This window comes from Hyaena hyaena, unplaced genomic scaffold (assembly GCF_003009895.1).
Source record: "Hyaena hyaena isolate Hyena2069 unplaced genomic scaffold, ASM300989v1 scaffold_211, whole genome shotgun sequence".
Taxonomy (NCBI): Eukaryota; Metazoa; Chordata; class Mammalia; order Carnivora; family Hyaenidae; genus Hyaena; species Hyaena hyaena.
This window is the reverse complement of record NW_024080847.1, coordinates 264,898-283,109: the sequence shown is the minus strand read 5'-3', so window position 1 is coordinate 283,109 and position 18,212 is coordinate 264,898. Positions and strand designations below refer to the sequence as shown.

Sequence of the window (18,212 nt, the reverse complement as noted above, 5' to 3'; positions counted from 1 at the left end):
CTGCCTTTTTTAAATTCCAAGATTTAATACTAAAATGGGGGAGAGTGGTTTAAGAAATGTGTTGTTTAAACACCATTAAGCATACGGTAGCAGCATAGAAATGAATTATGAATCCAGACTTCCTGAATACATGGTTTAGGAAAAACAGCACAGATAATCAGCTTCTGCATATTGCTTTTCAACTAGTTTCGTTTGCTATTTTCTTGTTAATTATCTTCATAATTCTTGGTTTATGCAGAAGGTTATTAAAAATTAGAGGATAAATATGAGGTAACATGGGAGGGAGGTTCTGAAGGGAAGGACATGGGAGAAAAGGAGTAAGGATTCTGCATTGAAGAGATGCTCTGTTAGTCATCGCCTACAGAAGGTTTGTGGTTTCTTAATATTAAAGAGGCATCTACTATGTGGCAGAAGAGGGCTCAACTCCGGAACATAAGACCCACCTATTTTATTATTTTTCTACTGCTGTAATGCAGTCAGTAATTTTCAAAAAGTCAGGTATGTTTTGCTTTTAAATCAGGGATATGAAGAAAGGCAGATTAATGCTAAGCCTGTCCTGCCTGGTTCCTCTACTAGAAATTGAAGGCAAAGCCATGAGCATTCAAAAGTTAACAAGTGTTAGTTGCCAGAACTTTTCACCCTCAAATGAAATAGTAGAGGGAATATTGCAGTCTTATTAATTTAATAGCCCTGTTGGCTCAGGACTTTACCTCATGTGGTTTTTTTGTGTGTGTGTGTGTATTTTTGTGTGTTTTTTTTTTTTTTACTCTACCCGAGTATTTGCTAATAATGAACTAAAGCAGCTTCAAAATTGAACCCCTTGTATATTTGTATGTTCTTATTTTCATAAATGAGTAAGAGAATCCCAGTTTCCTTTAAGCTGTTCTACTTATCTTGGGTAACCAGAAGAAGAAAAGCTGTAGGGTTATCATTTTCCAAATGGCTGCCTCTTTATGTTTTTTCGTCGTGTATCCCTACAGCCCCTGGGAATAATTGTCATTTGTGAATATACATTAATTATATATTTATATATGACACACAAATACTTTCTTTGGGCTGAATATAATAGGGTCCATTCTAAAATTTGCATCAAAGGCAGAATTTCCTATAATTAATAAATTCTATTTTGCCAGATTCCTTGAATCATTACCATATCTTATGGAAGTATGAATAATTCTTGAACCCTGAAGGTGGTGAAAACTTTTTCTGACCAGACAGTCTACTTTTACATTTCCTGAGCTTCTTTCCTTGTCCAAGAATGCTATTTAGAAGGCATTAGGGAAAAAAAAAAACTATTTATGTAGTTTTTATTGGTCACTTTCTCACATCAGATGCGGCAATCTTCTGGAGGAAAACATCCATGGTCATCTTTATAAGTCTGAAATCTGTTATATTAGAGCACTGTAACCAAGGCACATTAATGCCAACATTGTACCAAAGCCCAGCAGGAAAACCCTCATGATTTTCCTAATGAAGGAAGTCCTGTAGGTAGATACATTATGCCTCTTTAAACTAGACTAGACACTGCAAAGTAGCTTATTTCATTTCAGAATCAAAAAGGCTTATATAAGCTTTAAAACATCAAGAGGTTTGGCCTTTTTATTTAATTTTCCTCCTCCAAAGAAATGAAACATTTCAGCAACGTTATTTCCTTAGCACCTGATAGTCTTGTTTATAATCTGATAGCCCTCCGTAAATACTTATTGACAAGATACTTTACAATTTTTTTTCAAGATGACAACATCAGGAGGTGGAGGTTTCTGTGACTGTGGTGATACTGAAGCTTGGAAAGAGGGCCCTTACTGTCAAAAACATGAACTTAACACCCCTGAAATTGAGGAAGAAGAGGTAAAAATGTTTTCACAAAGTTGTTTTTAAGGAAATACTGTTTTAACCGCAAGTTTGAAATATTTTCAGATGTAGGAATTAGGTTATGAGAAACAGATAAGCAAAATAGTCCTGTCACTCTTACCAGTGACTAGATCTACTTTGAAAGGTCTTTGCATTTTATGGATGCCATACCGTTGCTAGTAGTACTCCCTTGAAATTCTGGAAATTTATTTTAATTTGGACTTTTTATTTGAGGTTTTAAGTCCTCATTTATTATTGAAAGATTATTTTTCCTATATGATAGATTAGTAAACTTGGTTGGTTTTTGTATATTTGTTTTGTGACTAAGATTTTGTAGGCCAGATACCCTTCTTTTCTGTAACTATACATGGGAGCCCATTCTACTCACCATCTGGCATATCAGTGTCATTGGATATGTGATGGGACCAAGTATAAACAGCAAAGTACAAATTACAGTCACTCCAGCTGTAAATATGTGCTTTTTAAAGTTGTCGATTCTGCATTATTTTCTCAAAGTGATATTGTAATGATATAGTAGACTTACTAAATAAATACTTAAATCTCTGCTGCTATTTCTGACGTTTTGATGTTTGATTCAACATCCTTATTTCAGATTTTATTTTTAAATGGTAGAGAGGTGGATACATTCAAAGTATTTATGCATTGTTAGTTGGTCTGCTACAGATCTGGGGCAAGTGAACATTAACAGTACTTCCTGGCCCACGTACCTTAACAAGTCTCAAATATTTGACCAACACTTTATGGTGTAGGACCGAGTTCTTTTAGACTGTGTTCCATTGTGGTTAGGACAGATTAAAATTTTTGTGAGATGATGGAGTGCTGTGGAAAACATATATTTTGTGTTTCCTTTGCCTTGTGTAAGTGTAGGCTTTGCAGCAGACGCCTAGTGACCAGAGTTTCAGATTTCTCCACTTCTACTGGAGGAGCTCCATTTTTACCTCTTTTATATATTGGATTGGACTTCCGTTTGTAAAAGTACAAGACAAATATTTGACAAAAAAAGCTATCCTTGTAATTAAAAAAATTGAGAACTGGTATAAAACTACAGGAGAAAACATTTGCAAATCATATACAGTAGTCCTGCCTTATCCATGGAGGGTATGTTCCAAGACCCCCTGTTGATGCCTGAAATTGTGGACAGTACTGAACCCTCTATATATATTGTGTTCTTTGCTATATAGACATACATGCATACCTATGATAAAGTTTAATTCATAAAGTTTAATTTACTGTCAGTAAGAGACTGGCAATAACTAGTAATAAAATAGAGCAATTATATTATAATAGAAGTTAGGTGAATGTGCACTTACTTGCTCTCATAATATTGCACTGTACCCACCTTTCTTGTGATGATGTGAGATGATAAAATGCCTACTTTGATGAGATGAAGTGAGGTGAAGGCCATAGGCATTGTGATATAATGTTAGGCTACTGTTGACCTTCTGACCATACATCAAAAGAAAGAGTATCTGCTTCCCATCTCCCAGCTGACTTGGTGGTGACTGAAACCGTGGATAAGGGGGGACTGAATGTATCTGAGAAAGGTTTAGTATTCAGAGTATATATCTTACAACTCAACAACGGAAACACAAACAACCCCATTAAAACTGGACAAAGGACTTGAATAGACATTTCTCCAAAGAAGATATAGTACACGTGACCAACAAACACATGAAAACATGCTCAGCATCGTTAGTTATTAGGGAAATGGAAACTGAAACCGCTTCACACCTACTAAGATGGCTATAATCAGAAAAAAAGAAACGTATGTGTTGGTGAGGATGTAGAAAAATTGGAGCCCTAGTACATTGCTAGAAGGGATGCAAAATAATTGAGTGTTGTGGAACAGTTTGACTATTCCTCCAAAGTTTAAACATAGGATTGGCACTTGAGCCTGTAATTTCACTCCTAGGTATATACCCAAAAGAACTGAAAGTGGGTGTTCAAATGAGTATCAACTGTAATGTCTATCAGTGGATGAATGGATAGACAAATTGTGGTATATAGATAATGTACTATTACTCAGACATAGAAAGAAATGAAATACTGATACCTAGTACAACTTGGATGAACGATTAGGTTTCTGTACTATGAATTTTAGCTCAATAAATTATTTTTTTTAATTTCTTTAATGTTTATTTATTTTTAAGAGACAAAGAGACAGAGCATGAGTAGGGGAGGGGCAGAGAGACAGAGGGAGATCCAGAATCCGAAGCAGGCTCCAGGCTCTGAGCTGATGTGGGGCTGCACAAAGCCTGATGTGGGGCTCGAACTCACGAACTGCGAGATCATCACCTGAGCTGAAGTCAGCTGCTTAACCAGCTGAGCCACCCAGGTGCCCCCTCAATAAATTATTTAGAAAGAAGAACCTTAGGACCTTTGTTACCTTTTAATCTTGTTTTAGATAGACTGAAAATAATTTTCAAAGTTACTCTGTTGACTTTATCCTTGTACGAAAGTTGGGTAGCTCTCAAATATTGAAGACTTGAGTTAACTTCCTGAATTTTAGGAAGAAGTCAGCAAGATTGCCTGCCTGGCTGCAGTTCTATGGCCCTGCCTGGAAAATATATACTTCAGCAACTTGACAGAGAATAAAACCTCCCAACTCTGCCATTTAATTCCTACTTAAGAATTCAGTTAAAAGAAATGAAGTTCTCAAGGATAAGACTGTCAGAGAAGCTATTTTTAAATATAGCATTATGTTTAGCATTCCTAGTCTCCACGCACTAAATTTATACATATATCTGGGATTTTTTATATTTTCTGCTTGAAATGGAAGAAAGCTATATAATATTTGCAATGTACTTTTTAAAGTCTCTCATAGAATTTTTATTGAATGTAATCTTTTATTATACATTTAGCCTGCATCTTAAGGAAAAAAGCTGGGAAAAAAACTTGATAATATGCTTCTGTAGGGATAATGTTTAGAAGTTCCGTAGATCTCCTCAACTCTTGGCATTTGGGATGGGACTGTTTTTGTTTCTGTATAGGCTAGGGATCAGCAAACTATGGCCCCATAGGGGCCTGTCTTACTGGCACCATCATAAACTAAGAATGGTTTTTATATTTTTAAATATTTGAAAAAAATAAATAGGATGGTATCTGTGGCTTGCGAAAATAATAGGAAATTCACATTTCGGTGTCTATAAACAAAATTTATTGCAACACAGCTGTTTTTTTAAATGTCTATTTTTAAGAGAGAGAGAGAGAGAGAAAGAATGTGTGTGTGTGTGTGTGTGTGTAAGTAGGGAGGAGCAGAGAGAGAGAGGGAGACGCAGAATCCGAAGCAGGCTCCAGTCTCATAGCTGTCACACAGAGTGTGACGTGGGGCTCGAACTCACAAATCATGAGATCATGGCCGGAGCCGAAGTCAGACGCTTAACTGACTGAGCCACCCAGGCACCCCTGTAACACAGCTGTGCTTAATTGTGTATTGTCTATAACTGCTTTTCCACTGCAACAGCAAAATTGAGTAGTTACAACAAAGACCCTGTAGTCTACAAAAACTAAAAAGACTTAGCTTCTGACTCTTCGCAGGAAAAGTTTGCTGACCCCAGATACATGCTGTCCGAAGCATTGTGTTTACTGTACCCATTTCCCCCTCACTAAATGGCTATAGTGTCTCCAGTCACTGTGACAACAGTAAATGCCCAGCCAGGTTTCCAGATGGGCCCCCTGGGCATGGGAGTAAGTAGGGAGGCTGGAGTGTCTCTTTTGATCATCTTCATAGAAACTGTAAGAAATTTCTCTTAGGTCTCTGCGTTAGGAAGTATTCTGTTTCTCTTGCTCTCGGTCTGGTAACTGATTGCGTTTCCTTTTGTTGAGGCTTCTGGGAAACACAGCCAAATGTTTGGAAACAGTGTGTGTAGTAGTTGTTTGGAAATTTATATGATCTGCCTTTATAATAAACAGATATTATCTTGATTTCATTTTATCTTCCTACCTTTATTCCAGTTTTGCCCACTTTGTACATCTATTTTTTAATACTATCTCATTACACTGATGTATTCTTAAGTTGCTATAAATCCTTTTTGGAATGAAATTTAATTTAGTAACAAATGTATGAATGAAATAACTCAGTGAGGACTTTTTTTTTTTTAATTTTCCCATATGGATACTGCTCTCATCTCAAATGAACGCAGATTTGTGATTATGAATAGCTAAAAATTATGCTAAGTACTGTACCTTGTTTATCTCATTTAATTCTCCGAACAGTCCTGTTAGATAAGTACTGCTATTATGAAGATTTTATAGCTGCAGAAACTTGGGTTTTAGAGAGATTTAAAAACTTGCCCAAAGTGTCCTCCTTGTCCAGAGTGTCTTTTTTTTTTTTGAAGTTTATTTATTTTGAGAGAGAGAGTATATGTAAGAATGTAAAAGGGGAGGGGCAGAGAGAGAATCAGGCTCAGCTCTGTCAGTGCAGAGCCCAATGTGGGGCTTGAACCCATGAACCATGAGATCATGACCTGAGCTGAAATCAAGACTCAGACACTTAACCGACTGACTGAGCCACCCAGCTGCCACCCAGAGTGTCTTAATGGTAATATGGACTCCAGTAATGGAACTCATTAACAGTATATTGTCCTGATTTTTAATTTTTTCTCCAAATTTTAATTTAAATTCCGGTTAGTTACCCAGTGGAATATTAGCTTCAGGTGTAGATTTTAATGATTCATCACTTACATACAACACCCAGTGGTCATCATAGCAAGTGTCCTCCTTAATACCCATCACCTATATACCCCATTCCCACACCCACCTCTTCTCCAATAAGCATCAGTTTGTTCTCTATGCTTAAGAGTCTGTTTCTTGGATTTTGTTCCTCTTTATTCTGCCCCCTTGTTCATTTGTTTTGTTTCTTAAATTCTACATATTAGTGAAATCATATGGCATTTGTCTTTGACTAACTTATTTCCATTAGCATAATACTTTCTAGCTCCATCCACATTGTTGCAAATGGTAAGATTTCATTCTTTTTTATGGCTGGGTAATATTCTGTTATATGTGTGTGCTACATCTTTATCCATCTATCAGTGATCACCAAAAGTGGTATTATTCATGAATTTACTTTTTATAAGTTGAAATATGTATTAGTTTCTTGTTAGAAGGTCAACTCATGAAATAAAGTGAGGTTGTTTCAATGACTGGTTTCTAGTTTATTAGTAGTTTTAGTTGGGCAATATAGAGAAATGTAATTTTTCCTTATCCATAGCTTATTTGTGTATGACAACAGTTAAAATTTTTATTGTAATATAGTATATCCTTACACTTAAAAAAATCAAACATTATCACATAGTGTATCACATAAAAGACTAGTTTTCCATAATCCCCACTGTCTTCTAACATAAGCACAGATCATCTTTTTAACAATATGCCTTGTATTCTTCTAGTTTGAAAGAAGAGTTAACTCGAAGTTGACTCACTGATAAAGATGTGTTTTCTCTAAAATAAATGTACTCAAAGAACTAGTTAGTAGTCCTCATTCCAACTGACTTATGCGATCATAAGAGCAATTTGAGCAGAGGTCTTTGTTAGGATTTTATTTACCATTGTACATATGAGTAGACTTGCACAGCCTAGCATCCTTTCACTGCAGAAATAATTCTTTTTAATCAGTGATCATTTTTCAAGAAGATAACGTGTATGCAAAGATAGTAGAAGAATCTGTATTCCTAGGCCTGCCCCAAACTTGGCCAGTGTAATAGCAAAGTTACCAGTTGGTGATCCCCAATATGTAATACAACACATTTTAGAGTATATTTTTGCATTATTTTAAAATACAGATAATTATATATTTTTAAACTGATGTATAATTCAAACAGGAAATAGCTCTACCAGGTCCTGGGATTTGTACAACAGTTTGAACACCACTGGCTTGGATTCTCAAGAATTGGCAGCAGTTTCTCTTTCAGGATCTGTTCTGTTCTTATAAGTCTTGTTTATTGTAATTCCTCATCCTCTAATGTCTTGCAATGCGGGACACAATTGTGAGAAATGGAATGATTATATAGTAAGACAGTCTCACCAAGGAAACTGAATTTGTTTTCTACACTCTATTTTGGTGTAGCATGAGGTTCACATTGTTATTAATACCCATTCTTTTAGGAATCCCCAGGATGTACCAGTTCTAGTTCCTTCTTTGTATGAATGGTTTCACTATGTTCATGATTTTTAGCCTCTATAAGAAATAGTAAAATAAACTTTTCTAGTAGGATAAAAAAATTTTCTCAGATGGGACATATACAGCAGTCCATTGAGAGGAGTTGTAAGTTAAAAAAGTGCTGTAACACTTTGAAAAATCTTCTTACTCTTCTTACTTTTTCTTACATTCTTCAAGCTCTACACCCATCTCCTTTAGGAATCTTTGTCTTTTTTTCCTCTATTCTTTTTATTCCTCCTCTCTATTCGTTTTGTATCATTTCTACTAGGCTTACCTTTGGTGAGGCTATGCAAAAATGTCTGTATCCCTTGTGTAGACTTGCAAGAATGTGTTGATTCCTATTCCACGGGGTTGGAACATACTGATTTTCTTATTCGAGAAATGAATATAACACTACCTAGCCATTAAGCTAAACAACGTATTTAGATTTAAGATAAAGCATTAAGATTAAAATTGTGTAAAACATTTTGCCTAAAAGCTATGTTAAACTTAGTGTATATTTACAGTAATACTTTTTCACATTAACCTAGGAATTTCATGACATACTCCCAGTTAGGTATAAGATGCAAAGTTCCCTTTTCTGTGCATACACAGTGTGCCCTGCTGAAATAAAGTAGACAAGGGAGTCAAGGGGTAGTTTTCTGACTTTGTTGACTTCTCCCTTTTAGATTCCTCAAAATTAGGTTCTCCTTCAAACCTATAAAACTAAATATTGCTTGTCTGCCCTTGAATAACATTCCTTTCTTTATTCTGGAAATTGGGATTAGGAGGATATGAAGCTATAAAGATAGTTTGATGTTAGGTTTTAAAGATCTTGGAATGCCATCTCAAATTTTTAGATTTATGCATTAGGCATTGGGGTGCCATTGAACATTTTTGATTCGGTAATCGGCATCCTTATGAACAAAATGTTTTAGGAAGCTGGATTAGGTAGAATGTCATTTACAAGATCAAATTGAAGAGAAGCAGAAAGCGGGAAGATCAGCCAGCTGTTTACATTAGTATTTTGAGGCAGGGGAGAAGAGGAGAATTAATGTACATTTAAGACAGATGCATTTTTTTTTTTTCCTGTTCTTTCAGGATCCTCTTGTGCATTTATCGGAAGATGTGATAGCGAGAACCTACAACATTTTTGCTATAATGTTTCGATACGCAGTCGAGATACTAACTTGGGAGAAGGAGAGTGAACTGCCAGCAGATTTAGAGATGGTGTAAGTACAATCCATTTATTCTTCGTAATCGTATTTGCTCTAATTCACTTTCAACCATTTTGATTCTGATTCCTCAAATTAAGTTGGAGGAAGGATAGAAGGCTAGAACACACGGGGCGCCTGGGTGGCTTAGTCGGTTAAGCGTCCGACTTTCGCTTAGGTCATGATCTCACGGTTCGTGGGTTCGAGCCCCTCTTCGGGCTCTGTGCTTACTGCCAGCTCAGAGCCTGGGGCCTGTTTCAGTCTGTGACTCCCTCTCTCTCTGACCCTCCCCTGTTCACGCTCTCTCTCTCTCTCTCTCCTAGAAATAAATAAGACATTTTAAAAAAAAAAAAAAAAAAGGCTAGAACACAGTTTTTTCTTTTTTAATAATTACTTTTCCACAGAACAGTAGTGTGATCTTCTTAGTTGGAGGTTTCTCCCTGTTAATTGGTTGGTTTAGTGAAGCCATGTCAGGGCTCTGCCACTGGTTTCAGGCACAGGTGGTTTTCTGTTCTTCGTGCGGGATAAAACTGGTAACTCCAGCATTTTTACCATTTGTACTTAGAATATTGAGGAGGTTGCGAACCTGTGACCAGAGAGCTGGATTCTGCCATCCATGTATTAAGGGCTTCCTTTTCCATGTGATGTGCTTGCCTCAAGCAACCGTCTCTTTACTTCTAACCGAGATTGTTGAAATTGTATTCGTGTTTAAGGTTGATTTCAAGTTGAAGTGAGGGTCTGATGAACGTCAGTGGTTTCTGTTTTGCTTTTTCAGTAGTGTTCTAGATAATTAGGGTGTGGGTTAAGTGTTTTTTAATAAAGTGACTTGTTAACTCTACCTTGTTGGAGATGTTGGAAATAGTACCTCATGAACTGGTCTTCACATGCAGGTGTACCTTGCAGGTATTGCAGGTTGGCCTCCAGACCACTGCAATCAAGTTTGCCACATCAACTGACTCTTTTTTCACTTGAACACTTAGAGGCCATGATAGAGTTACTAATTGGCCTACTTTCAATACTGTGTCTCAGAGAACAGGGAGGCCCCAGGAGAGGAAGACTGACGGGGAAACAGCTGGTGGGTAGAGCAGTAAGAACACACACAGCATTTATCAATTAATTTTGCAGTTTTATATTAATATGATTCCTAGTGCCCCAGAACAGTTAGGATAGTAACATCAAAGATCACAGATCACCATAAGAAATATAGTAAAGATTTTAAAAAGTTGGAAATATTGTAAGAATTACCAAAATGTGATGTAGAGACATGACATGAGCAGATGTTGGAAAGATGGCATTCATAGGCTTGTTCAACATAGGGTTGCCACAAACCTTCAATTTGTAAAAACAAATCAAAACAGGAAAAAACCCCACAGTATCTGCAAAGTGCAATAAAATGAGATATGCCTGTTCTTCAAGTTGGGAGCCATTAATCAAACGTCCAAATTTAGACCCTATAGCATAGAAGAGGTGTTTTTCTGTTTATTTTTGAGAGAGAAAGAGAGACACAGTGAGAGCAAGGGAGGGGCAGACAGAGGGAGATAACAGAATACGAAGCAGGTTCCAGGCTCTGAGCTGTCGGCACAGAGCCCGACACAGGACTCAAACTCACAAACCGTGAGATCATGATGTAAGCCTAAGTCAGACCAACGGAGCCACCCAGGTGCCCCCAGGGCTACCAATATAGAAGGCAAGAGAATCTGACTTCTCTTACAATGTTTTCCCATGTTAATAAATGGCATCCCATCTACCCAGAAACCTGAATCACCTGTACCCATTGAGATTTCGAGTCCAGCTGGTTCTCCCTCCATGAAATCATTCTACTTCTGTTACTACTCTCCTAGTCCAGATTAATTAGTTTCATCATTGGGCAGCATGGCCTCCCTAACTGAACTGCCATATCTACTCTTGTCCCTTATGATTCATTCTCTGCACTATAGCACAGTGAACTTTAAGGCAAATCTGAGTATATCTCCTATTTTAAATCCTTCAATGCCCTTAGGATGGCAAAATCAATATCCATTGTAACGTCTTCAAGATTTCTGCCTCTCTCCAATCTTACCTCCTTCCTCCCTATGTTCCACCTTCCCCTAGCCCAGGTTTCTCAACTGTTGGCTTTGGGAACAGATTAATTCTTTGTTACAGGGACCGTCCACTGCATTGTAAAAATTTTTTTTGTTTTATTTATTTTTTTAGTAATCTGTACCCCCAGCATGGGGCTTGAACTCGCAACCCTGAGATCAAGAGTCACATGCTCTTCCAACTGAGCCTGTCAGGTGCCCCATGGGATTGTAGGATATTTAGCAGCATTCCTGGCCTTTACACACTAGATGCCAGTAACATTCCTGCCCTAGTCATGACAACAAAAAATGTCTCCAGACATTGCCAAACGGTCGTCTGTGAGGGACAGCAGAGAATCGCCTCTAGTTGAGAACTGATAGCCAATTCTGACTTTAGGCGTCAGATGACTTCTGTGGCGGTTCTTCTCTGAAGTTCCAGAACTGTTTCACCCAACTGCAGCATTCTGTTCTTCTTGATAAAAGCCAGTTCACTTAGAATTACATGTCTAATATATATCTTCCCCATCAGATGGTAATGTCATAGAGCATGGGGACACAGATGACTTTGCTATTGATTTGTGCCCAGTACCTAGCACATTCCCTAGAGCAAAGTATGCTCTTAGTAAATCAGCCTGGAGCTCGAGAATATGCAATTAGATAATAAATAATTAATGTTTTATGACACAGAGAGAAGAACGATACCTACTATTGCATGCTGTTTAATGATGAGGTGCATACCTATGAACAAGTTATATATACTCTTCAAAAAGCTGTTAACTGTACACAAAAAGAAGCCATTGGCTTTGCAACTACAGTAGATCGAGATGTAAGTAATTTCATTATATTGATGTCACAAAATAAACTGAACTTTTATTACAGATAAATTATTCTGGGAATATTGAGTTAGAGGTATATATGTCTAGTCAATTTTTTTTTTTAATTTCATTTGAATATTGGCCCAAATACATACAGGGCATTACTGTAAGCTGTTGTCAAATCGTAAGTTTAGGAGGAAATGTAGATACAGTTGCCATCATTCTACCCAGTGATGAGAAATAGTCAGTTATGAAAATAGAAATTATAGCAGCATAGAAGAGCAAATGTCATGTTGTTTAAGGAAATATACTTATTAATGGCTTAGAAATGTTAGGATGGTTTTGAAGGAAAATGTTTTAATTTACTTTTCATCATTGAATAGAATGAATGGTGTAAATATTAAAATTGACCAGCATTGTTATAGCTCAAATGTTTGTTTACTGGTTGAACAGTTTTAATACTGAATATAGTATTTTTACACGTTAATTTAAAATTTTTTCATTTACCAGGGACGTAGGTCTGTTCGCTATGGAGATTTCCAGCATTGTGAACAAGCAAAATCAGTAATTGTAGTAAGTAATTTAAAAACATGCCTACACTGTTATTTTTTATTTAAAACTGTTTCCATATTTTGTCATTATGAACACATTTTTCTGCTTTCATGAAGGTAAAGACAGCATCAGTCAAAAATTATGTTTAATAATATGTTTCCCAAACATTGCATTATTGCTTTATCTAGTTTTTTTAAGCTGTGTAAGGTTAATATAGAAAATGAATGTTTATACGAGATAAATATTTTCTTCCTTCCTATTTCTCTATCAGAGACATCTTAGGAAGTGTTTCGTTTTTGTTTTGTTTTCGATAGGGTGTCACGTTACTTTTTAGGACTTAAACTGGCCTTTAGCACCAAGATTAGAATGCAAAAGAAGTTGTTTCTTGGTAACTTATAGCAAGGTATGCTGTATATATAATAGCACTTAGTGTATTATTTATCTAAAAGAAAACTATTCCCCGTGTTTATATTTATTTTTAAAAAGTAAGAGTTATTTTGAACTATTTCATGTATTTTATATAAATGTCCTTTTAAAAATAATTTTCTGTATTGTGAAATATTTTAAATATACAGATAGAAACAGATAACACAGTGAATACTTGTATGCCCAAATTATACAACATTTTCTTCATACTTTATGTAAATAAAATAATATAGAAGACCCAGCATTATCCCTTCTTCATTTTGTTCTCTTTTCTCCTACCCTAGAGATAGCTACTTCATTAACTCATTTCTTCATTCTTGTGCGTGCCTCTGTACTTCCATTTATTAAATCTGTCAAATTTATATGTATTGGACTTAGAGACCTGTAAACATTATATAACAAGATTCATACTGGATGTATTACACTTCAGCTTTTCATTTCAATGTTGGTTCTAGATTTATGTGTGTTTATGTATATTGATGCATGTATCTGTGAAGTAGTCCGTTGATAACTTTACCACAGTTTTTCCATTCTCCTGCTGATGGCCAATTAGGATACTTCCTTTTTTTTTTTTTTTTTTTTTTTTTTTGGTCACTAACAGTCTTTCTATGGACATTGTTTTGTCTCCTTGTTGCATAAATACAAAGGTTTCTGTAGGGTATATACCAAGAAATGGAATTTCTGAGTTGGTAGGGTCTGAGCATTTTCATCTTTATTAGATTTTGCCAAGTTAGCCTCCAAAACAGTGATACTAATATACAGTTCCACCAGCAGTGTATAGGGAGTTCCCATTTCTCTCTTCTTCATTTTAATCTTTGCTAATTCATTGTGTGTGAATGGCATCTCATCAATGAAATTTGCATTGCTTTAATTACTGAGTACCTTACTTCAAGTTTATTTATGTTTTCTTTAAGCATCCTGTTCGTACTCTTTACCAGTTTCTTTCATTTAATTTTTAAGATAAACAGAACACTCATAGATGAGTGTCCATAGGAAAATGGACATAGAATATGAAGAGACTCGCTTATTAGTAATCAGTAAAATGACAGGAAGATTTCATACTCATCAGGATGGAGACATTAGAGTAATAAAATATCTTACTGGCAGAGCTGCAAAGAATAGGAATATTTATGTAAAACTAAACTGCTACAGTATTTTGGGGAAATAATCTATTATTATTGACATCTATGAAAGTTTTACCTTTCCTAAAAATTTATCCCATAGAAATGTAAGCACTAGGAAGTGTGTGTACCAAAGGTGTTCAGTGCTGCTTTTTTTGTAGTCACAGAAGACTGAAAACAAAGGGAGTATGAATGCCCTTCTCTAGAGGATGCTTGAATAAATCCACACCACAGATTATTATGAGTTGTTAACCAAAAAAATCGGTTAATGCAAAGATGCATAAGTATGGGTAGTATCCCACTTTTGTAAATCAAACAAAAATCTTTATAAATGTACGCATATGTAATATATAGAGATAGAGAAAATATGCAAAGATGTACTGTGTTAATGTGGGTTATGGGGATGGAATGAATTTGAGTCAGAAGGATGCTCCAAACAAAAAATGAGAATGTAGAATAAAAATTAAAAATTGTGTTAGACTTAGACATTTCTTCAAAGAAAGTATATAAATTACCAATAAGCATGTGGAAACATGCTCAACATTACTAATCGTTAGGGAAATGCAAATAAAATCCATGATGAGATACCACCTGCTACCCATTAGGATGGCTATTATAAAGAAAAACAATAGCACAACATCACAAGTGTTGGTAAGGATATGGACAAATTGCAACCCTTGTGCACATTGCTTGGTGGGACTGTAAAAACGGTACAGCCACTAGGGAAAACTGTATAGTGGTTCCTTTAAAAATAAAAAGTAGAATTGGGGGCACCTGGTGGCTCAGTCAATTGAGCGTCCAACTTTGGCTCAGATCATGATCTCATTGTTCGTGGGTTCGAGCCCCACGTCGGACTCTGTGCTGACAACTAGCTCAGAGCCTGGAGCCTGTTTCAGATTCTGTGTCTCCCTCTTTCTCTGACCCTCCCCTGCTCATGCTGTCTCTCAGAAATAAATTAAAAAAACATTAAAAAATTTTTTTAAATTTTTTAATAAAATAAAAAATATAGAATTACCATATGATTCAGCAGTTCCTTTACATCAAAAGGAACACAAAAGAATTGAAAGCAAGGTCTTAGATATTTACACACCTATGTCCATAACAACATTATTGTTCACAATAGACAAAAGATAGAAGTAACTTAAGTGTCTGTTGATGGATGAATGGATTAAAAAAAACCTATATTCTTACAGTAGAATATCATTTAGCCTTAAAAAGGAAAATTCTGACACATGCTACAACATGGATGAACTTTGAGAACATTAATGGCTTAGAGAAATTAAGCCAGTCACAAAAAGATAAATACTGCATGATTCTGTTTATACGATACCTGTAGAGTTTGATAGGTATAGAGTTTGAGTTTTGCAAGATGAACAGAGTTCTGGAGATTGGTTATACCACCATGTGAATGTACTTAATGCTTCTGAACTGTACACTGAAAAGTGGTTTATGTTGGAAATTGTAGTGTTTTTTGTTTTTTTTTTTTTGAAGTATCAGTAACATTACTTCTGTGCAGTAAGGCAAATTATTTAAATAAATGTGTAATTGCATTTAAGAAATTAAAGACCTAAAACAAATGTAAGTATTTAAATAATTTCTAATTGCTGGGGCAGGTTTCCACCTATAGGACCAAAGATTCAGGTTACTTATAAGCTATAACTTCTTACTTTGTTGTAAGAATCCTGAGATTCGTTCTGGAAAATTAGGGTCCAAGTAAGGCAGGCCAATTGATATTGCACACATACATGAAAAATCCTCCTGTAATGATGAGAGTGTAGTTACATTAAATAAAAATAAAAATATCAGCTTTTTTCTATAAGATAGCCTTTTTAAGTTTGTTTTTTCATTCTGCCATTTCTTTTTAAGAGAAATACCAGTAGACAGACAAAGCCACTCAAAGTTCAAGTTATGCATTCGTCTATTGTCGCACATCAGAATTTTGGTTTGAAACTTTTGTCTTGGCTGGGAAGTATTATTGGATATTCAGGTAGGTTCAAAACAACTATTTTGGAAAAAAATATCAGGTGAAATAATTTCTTGCTTTAATTTCACATCTTAAGATGCCATTCCAGATTGTCTTTAGGCACAGAAACACCACATTTCCCTTAGTTTGATCCACAGGATTTTTCATATGCATACAAAGGATTCTGTTTTCAAATAAATGCAGGAAATATTGGATTAAGCAGTGATAAATGCTTAATCTCACAGACTTGATAAAGGAACATTTTTTTTTAAAATAACATTCTGTGGAATTCTGTTCCCCTGAGCAAGCTGGAGAATACTACTGTAAATAAAACCTAAATGATTAGCAATTTAAAGGATATAACACTTATGTTGAAATTTTTGTTTTGACTACTCTAAATATTGGTTACTAATAATTTGCAACACTGAACACTTACAAATTTGAAGTTACTGATTTGTATTTGCTATTTTTGTCTTTCCGCAGTCCACAAATTAAGTAATCTTTTTAATGTAGTGGTAACAGAACCCTCATGTCTAAGGCCAAAAATACAGGTTTGGCATATAAAATATAACACAAAAGAGAAAAATAGGAGTACATCTAAGCTATTTGTCATACTTTTTTTCAGGCAAGAGAGCTGGTTTGGATAAATAACATTCTGAGGTTTATTATAAAAAGAATTTCTAAAATATAGCATTGCCACATTGTGAACTGACAGTTAAAAATATGGAGGTGTGGAAATTTAGACCATGTTTGCTTGCCTTTTAAATGTCTCTCCAGTTATTTTTCTTATCCTCCTATATTCGAGTTTTGATGTTTTCTATTGGATATCTGTGTGTCAAATTCTTTGCTAGAGTAGTAATGAAGAGTATCATGTAAGCAGTTTTCTGCCAAGGAATTTTTTGAGATATTTACCTGAAATAATTTAAAGCCTTTATCTTTTATTTAATACTTACCTAAGTGTTGTCTTTTTAGCCTTGTAAACAGTTTCTATTCGGTGACTTTTATATTTAAAATTTTAAATTATTCCATTTTTTCTGATTATTTTGCGTGCTTCTAGAAGACTAAAAACAGGGATTTAATTGTAAAGTATGAAAAAAAAAGACTAATAAAGTTTTGGTTATGTTAATGCTTGTGTTAATATTTGAAGAACTTTTTTTTTTTTTTTTAAAGTTCAGCATTTAGGAGATGTAGCAATTTGTCTTCCAGACCTCTTCATAGTAGGTACACATAGGTACACAGGGAACATTTGTCTAATGAATGGAAACATTTTGCAGAACACTTATAAATGGCCTGGGATATATTATAGTACAGAGGCTATGCATTCTTTTTTTTTTTTTTTTTTTTAATGGTAGCACAATTCTATATTATACCTACCTTCAGTCATCCAGGGATGTAACAGTTTTATTATAACCTGGTTTAAGTAGCATAGGTGCTTAAAGAACAGTGTTTAAATTTTTTACAACATATGGGGCCATTGCCTCTCTGATAGGCTTATATTTTGGTGTTCTGGAATAAGAATTGGTGTATAATGCAGGATTTATAATTTTTCTCCTTTTTGTTAAAATGTTAATAAAATAGTTAATGTATTTACCTTTTCTGAGTAAATTTGACCTTTAGTAAACATGTAAAATTCTATAGATTCATTAGAGCACTTCTGTTAAAATGTCATTTTATTTTAATAATTAAAGTTACTATTTCATGACTACTTTCCTTCCTGTTTTAAGATGGGCTTCGCCGAATTTTATGTCAAGTTGGTTTACAAGAAGGGCCGGATGGTGAAAACTCTTCGCTAGTGGATAGATTGATGCTTAATGATTCCAAATTGTGGAAAGGTAATCTTTTTAACTACTTTCAAGGTATAGGGGAACCTTAAATAGGTAATTGGGAAACTTTTTTTGGGGGGGGTGTATTTAATAAATATACTTATGGTTTTTAGAATTAGTACATGCAGTCTTGTTCTTTGGAAAAGACAAAAACAGATTTTGGAGTCCAGGACCTAAATTAAATAACCTTTATATTTTGTTAGAAAACCATTTTTAGAAAAACCCAATTT

At 35.1% G+C, this 18,212-nt stretch overlaps 1 protein-coding gene across 11 annotated transcripts in view; it reads left to right on the top strand.

The window, feature by feature from the left end:
• Positions 1-18,212, top strand: part of UBR2 (ubiquitin protein ligase E3 component n-recognin 2) — a 121,286-nt gene that overhangs the window by 36,979 nt on the left and 66,095 nt on the right. For 10 of the 11 annotated variants that reach the window (XM_039242629.1, XM_039242627.1, XM_039242628.1 and 7 more), the window contains exons 4-9: positions 1,735-1,848; positions 9,113-9,243; positions 11,970-12,108; positions 12,608-12,670; positions 16,063-16,183; positions 17,884-17,991. In XM_039242629.1, the coding sequence (XP_039098560.1) occupies positions 1,735-1,848; positions 9,113-9,243; positions 11,970-12,108; positions 12,608-12,670; positions 16,063-16,183; positions 17,884-17,991 (676 nt within the window). Of the gene's footprint in view, positions 1-1,734; positions 1,849-9,112; positions 9,244-11,969; positions 12,109-12,607; positions 12,671-16,062; positions 16,184-17,883; positions 17,992-18,212 lie in introns of those variants that run through there. The other variant, XM_039242632.1, reaches the window with a different exon arrangement.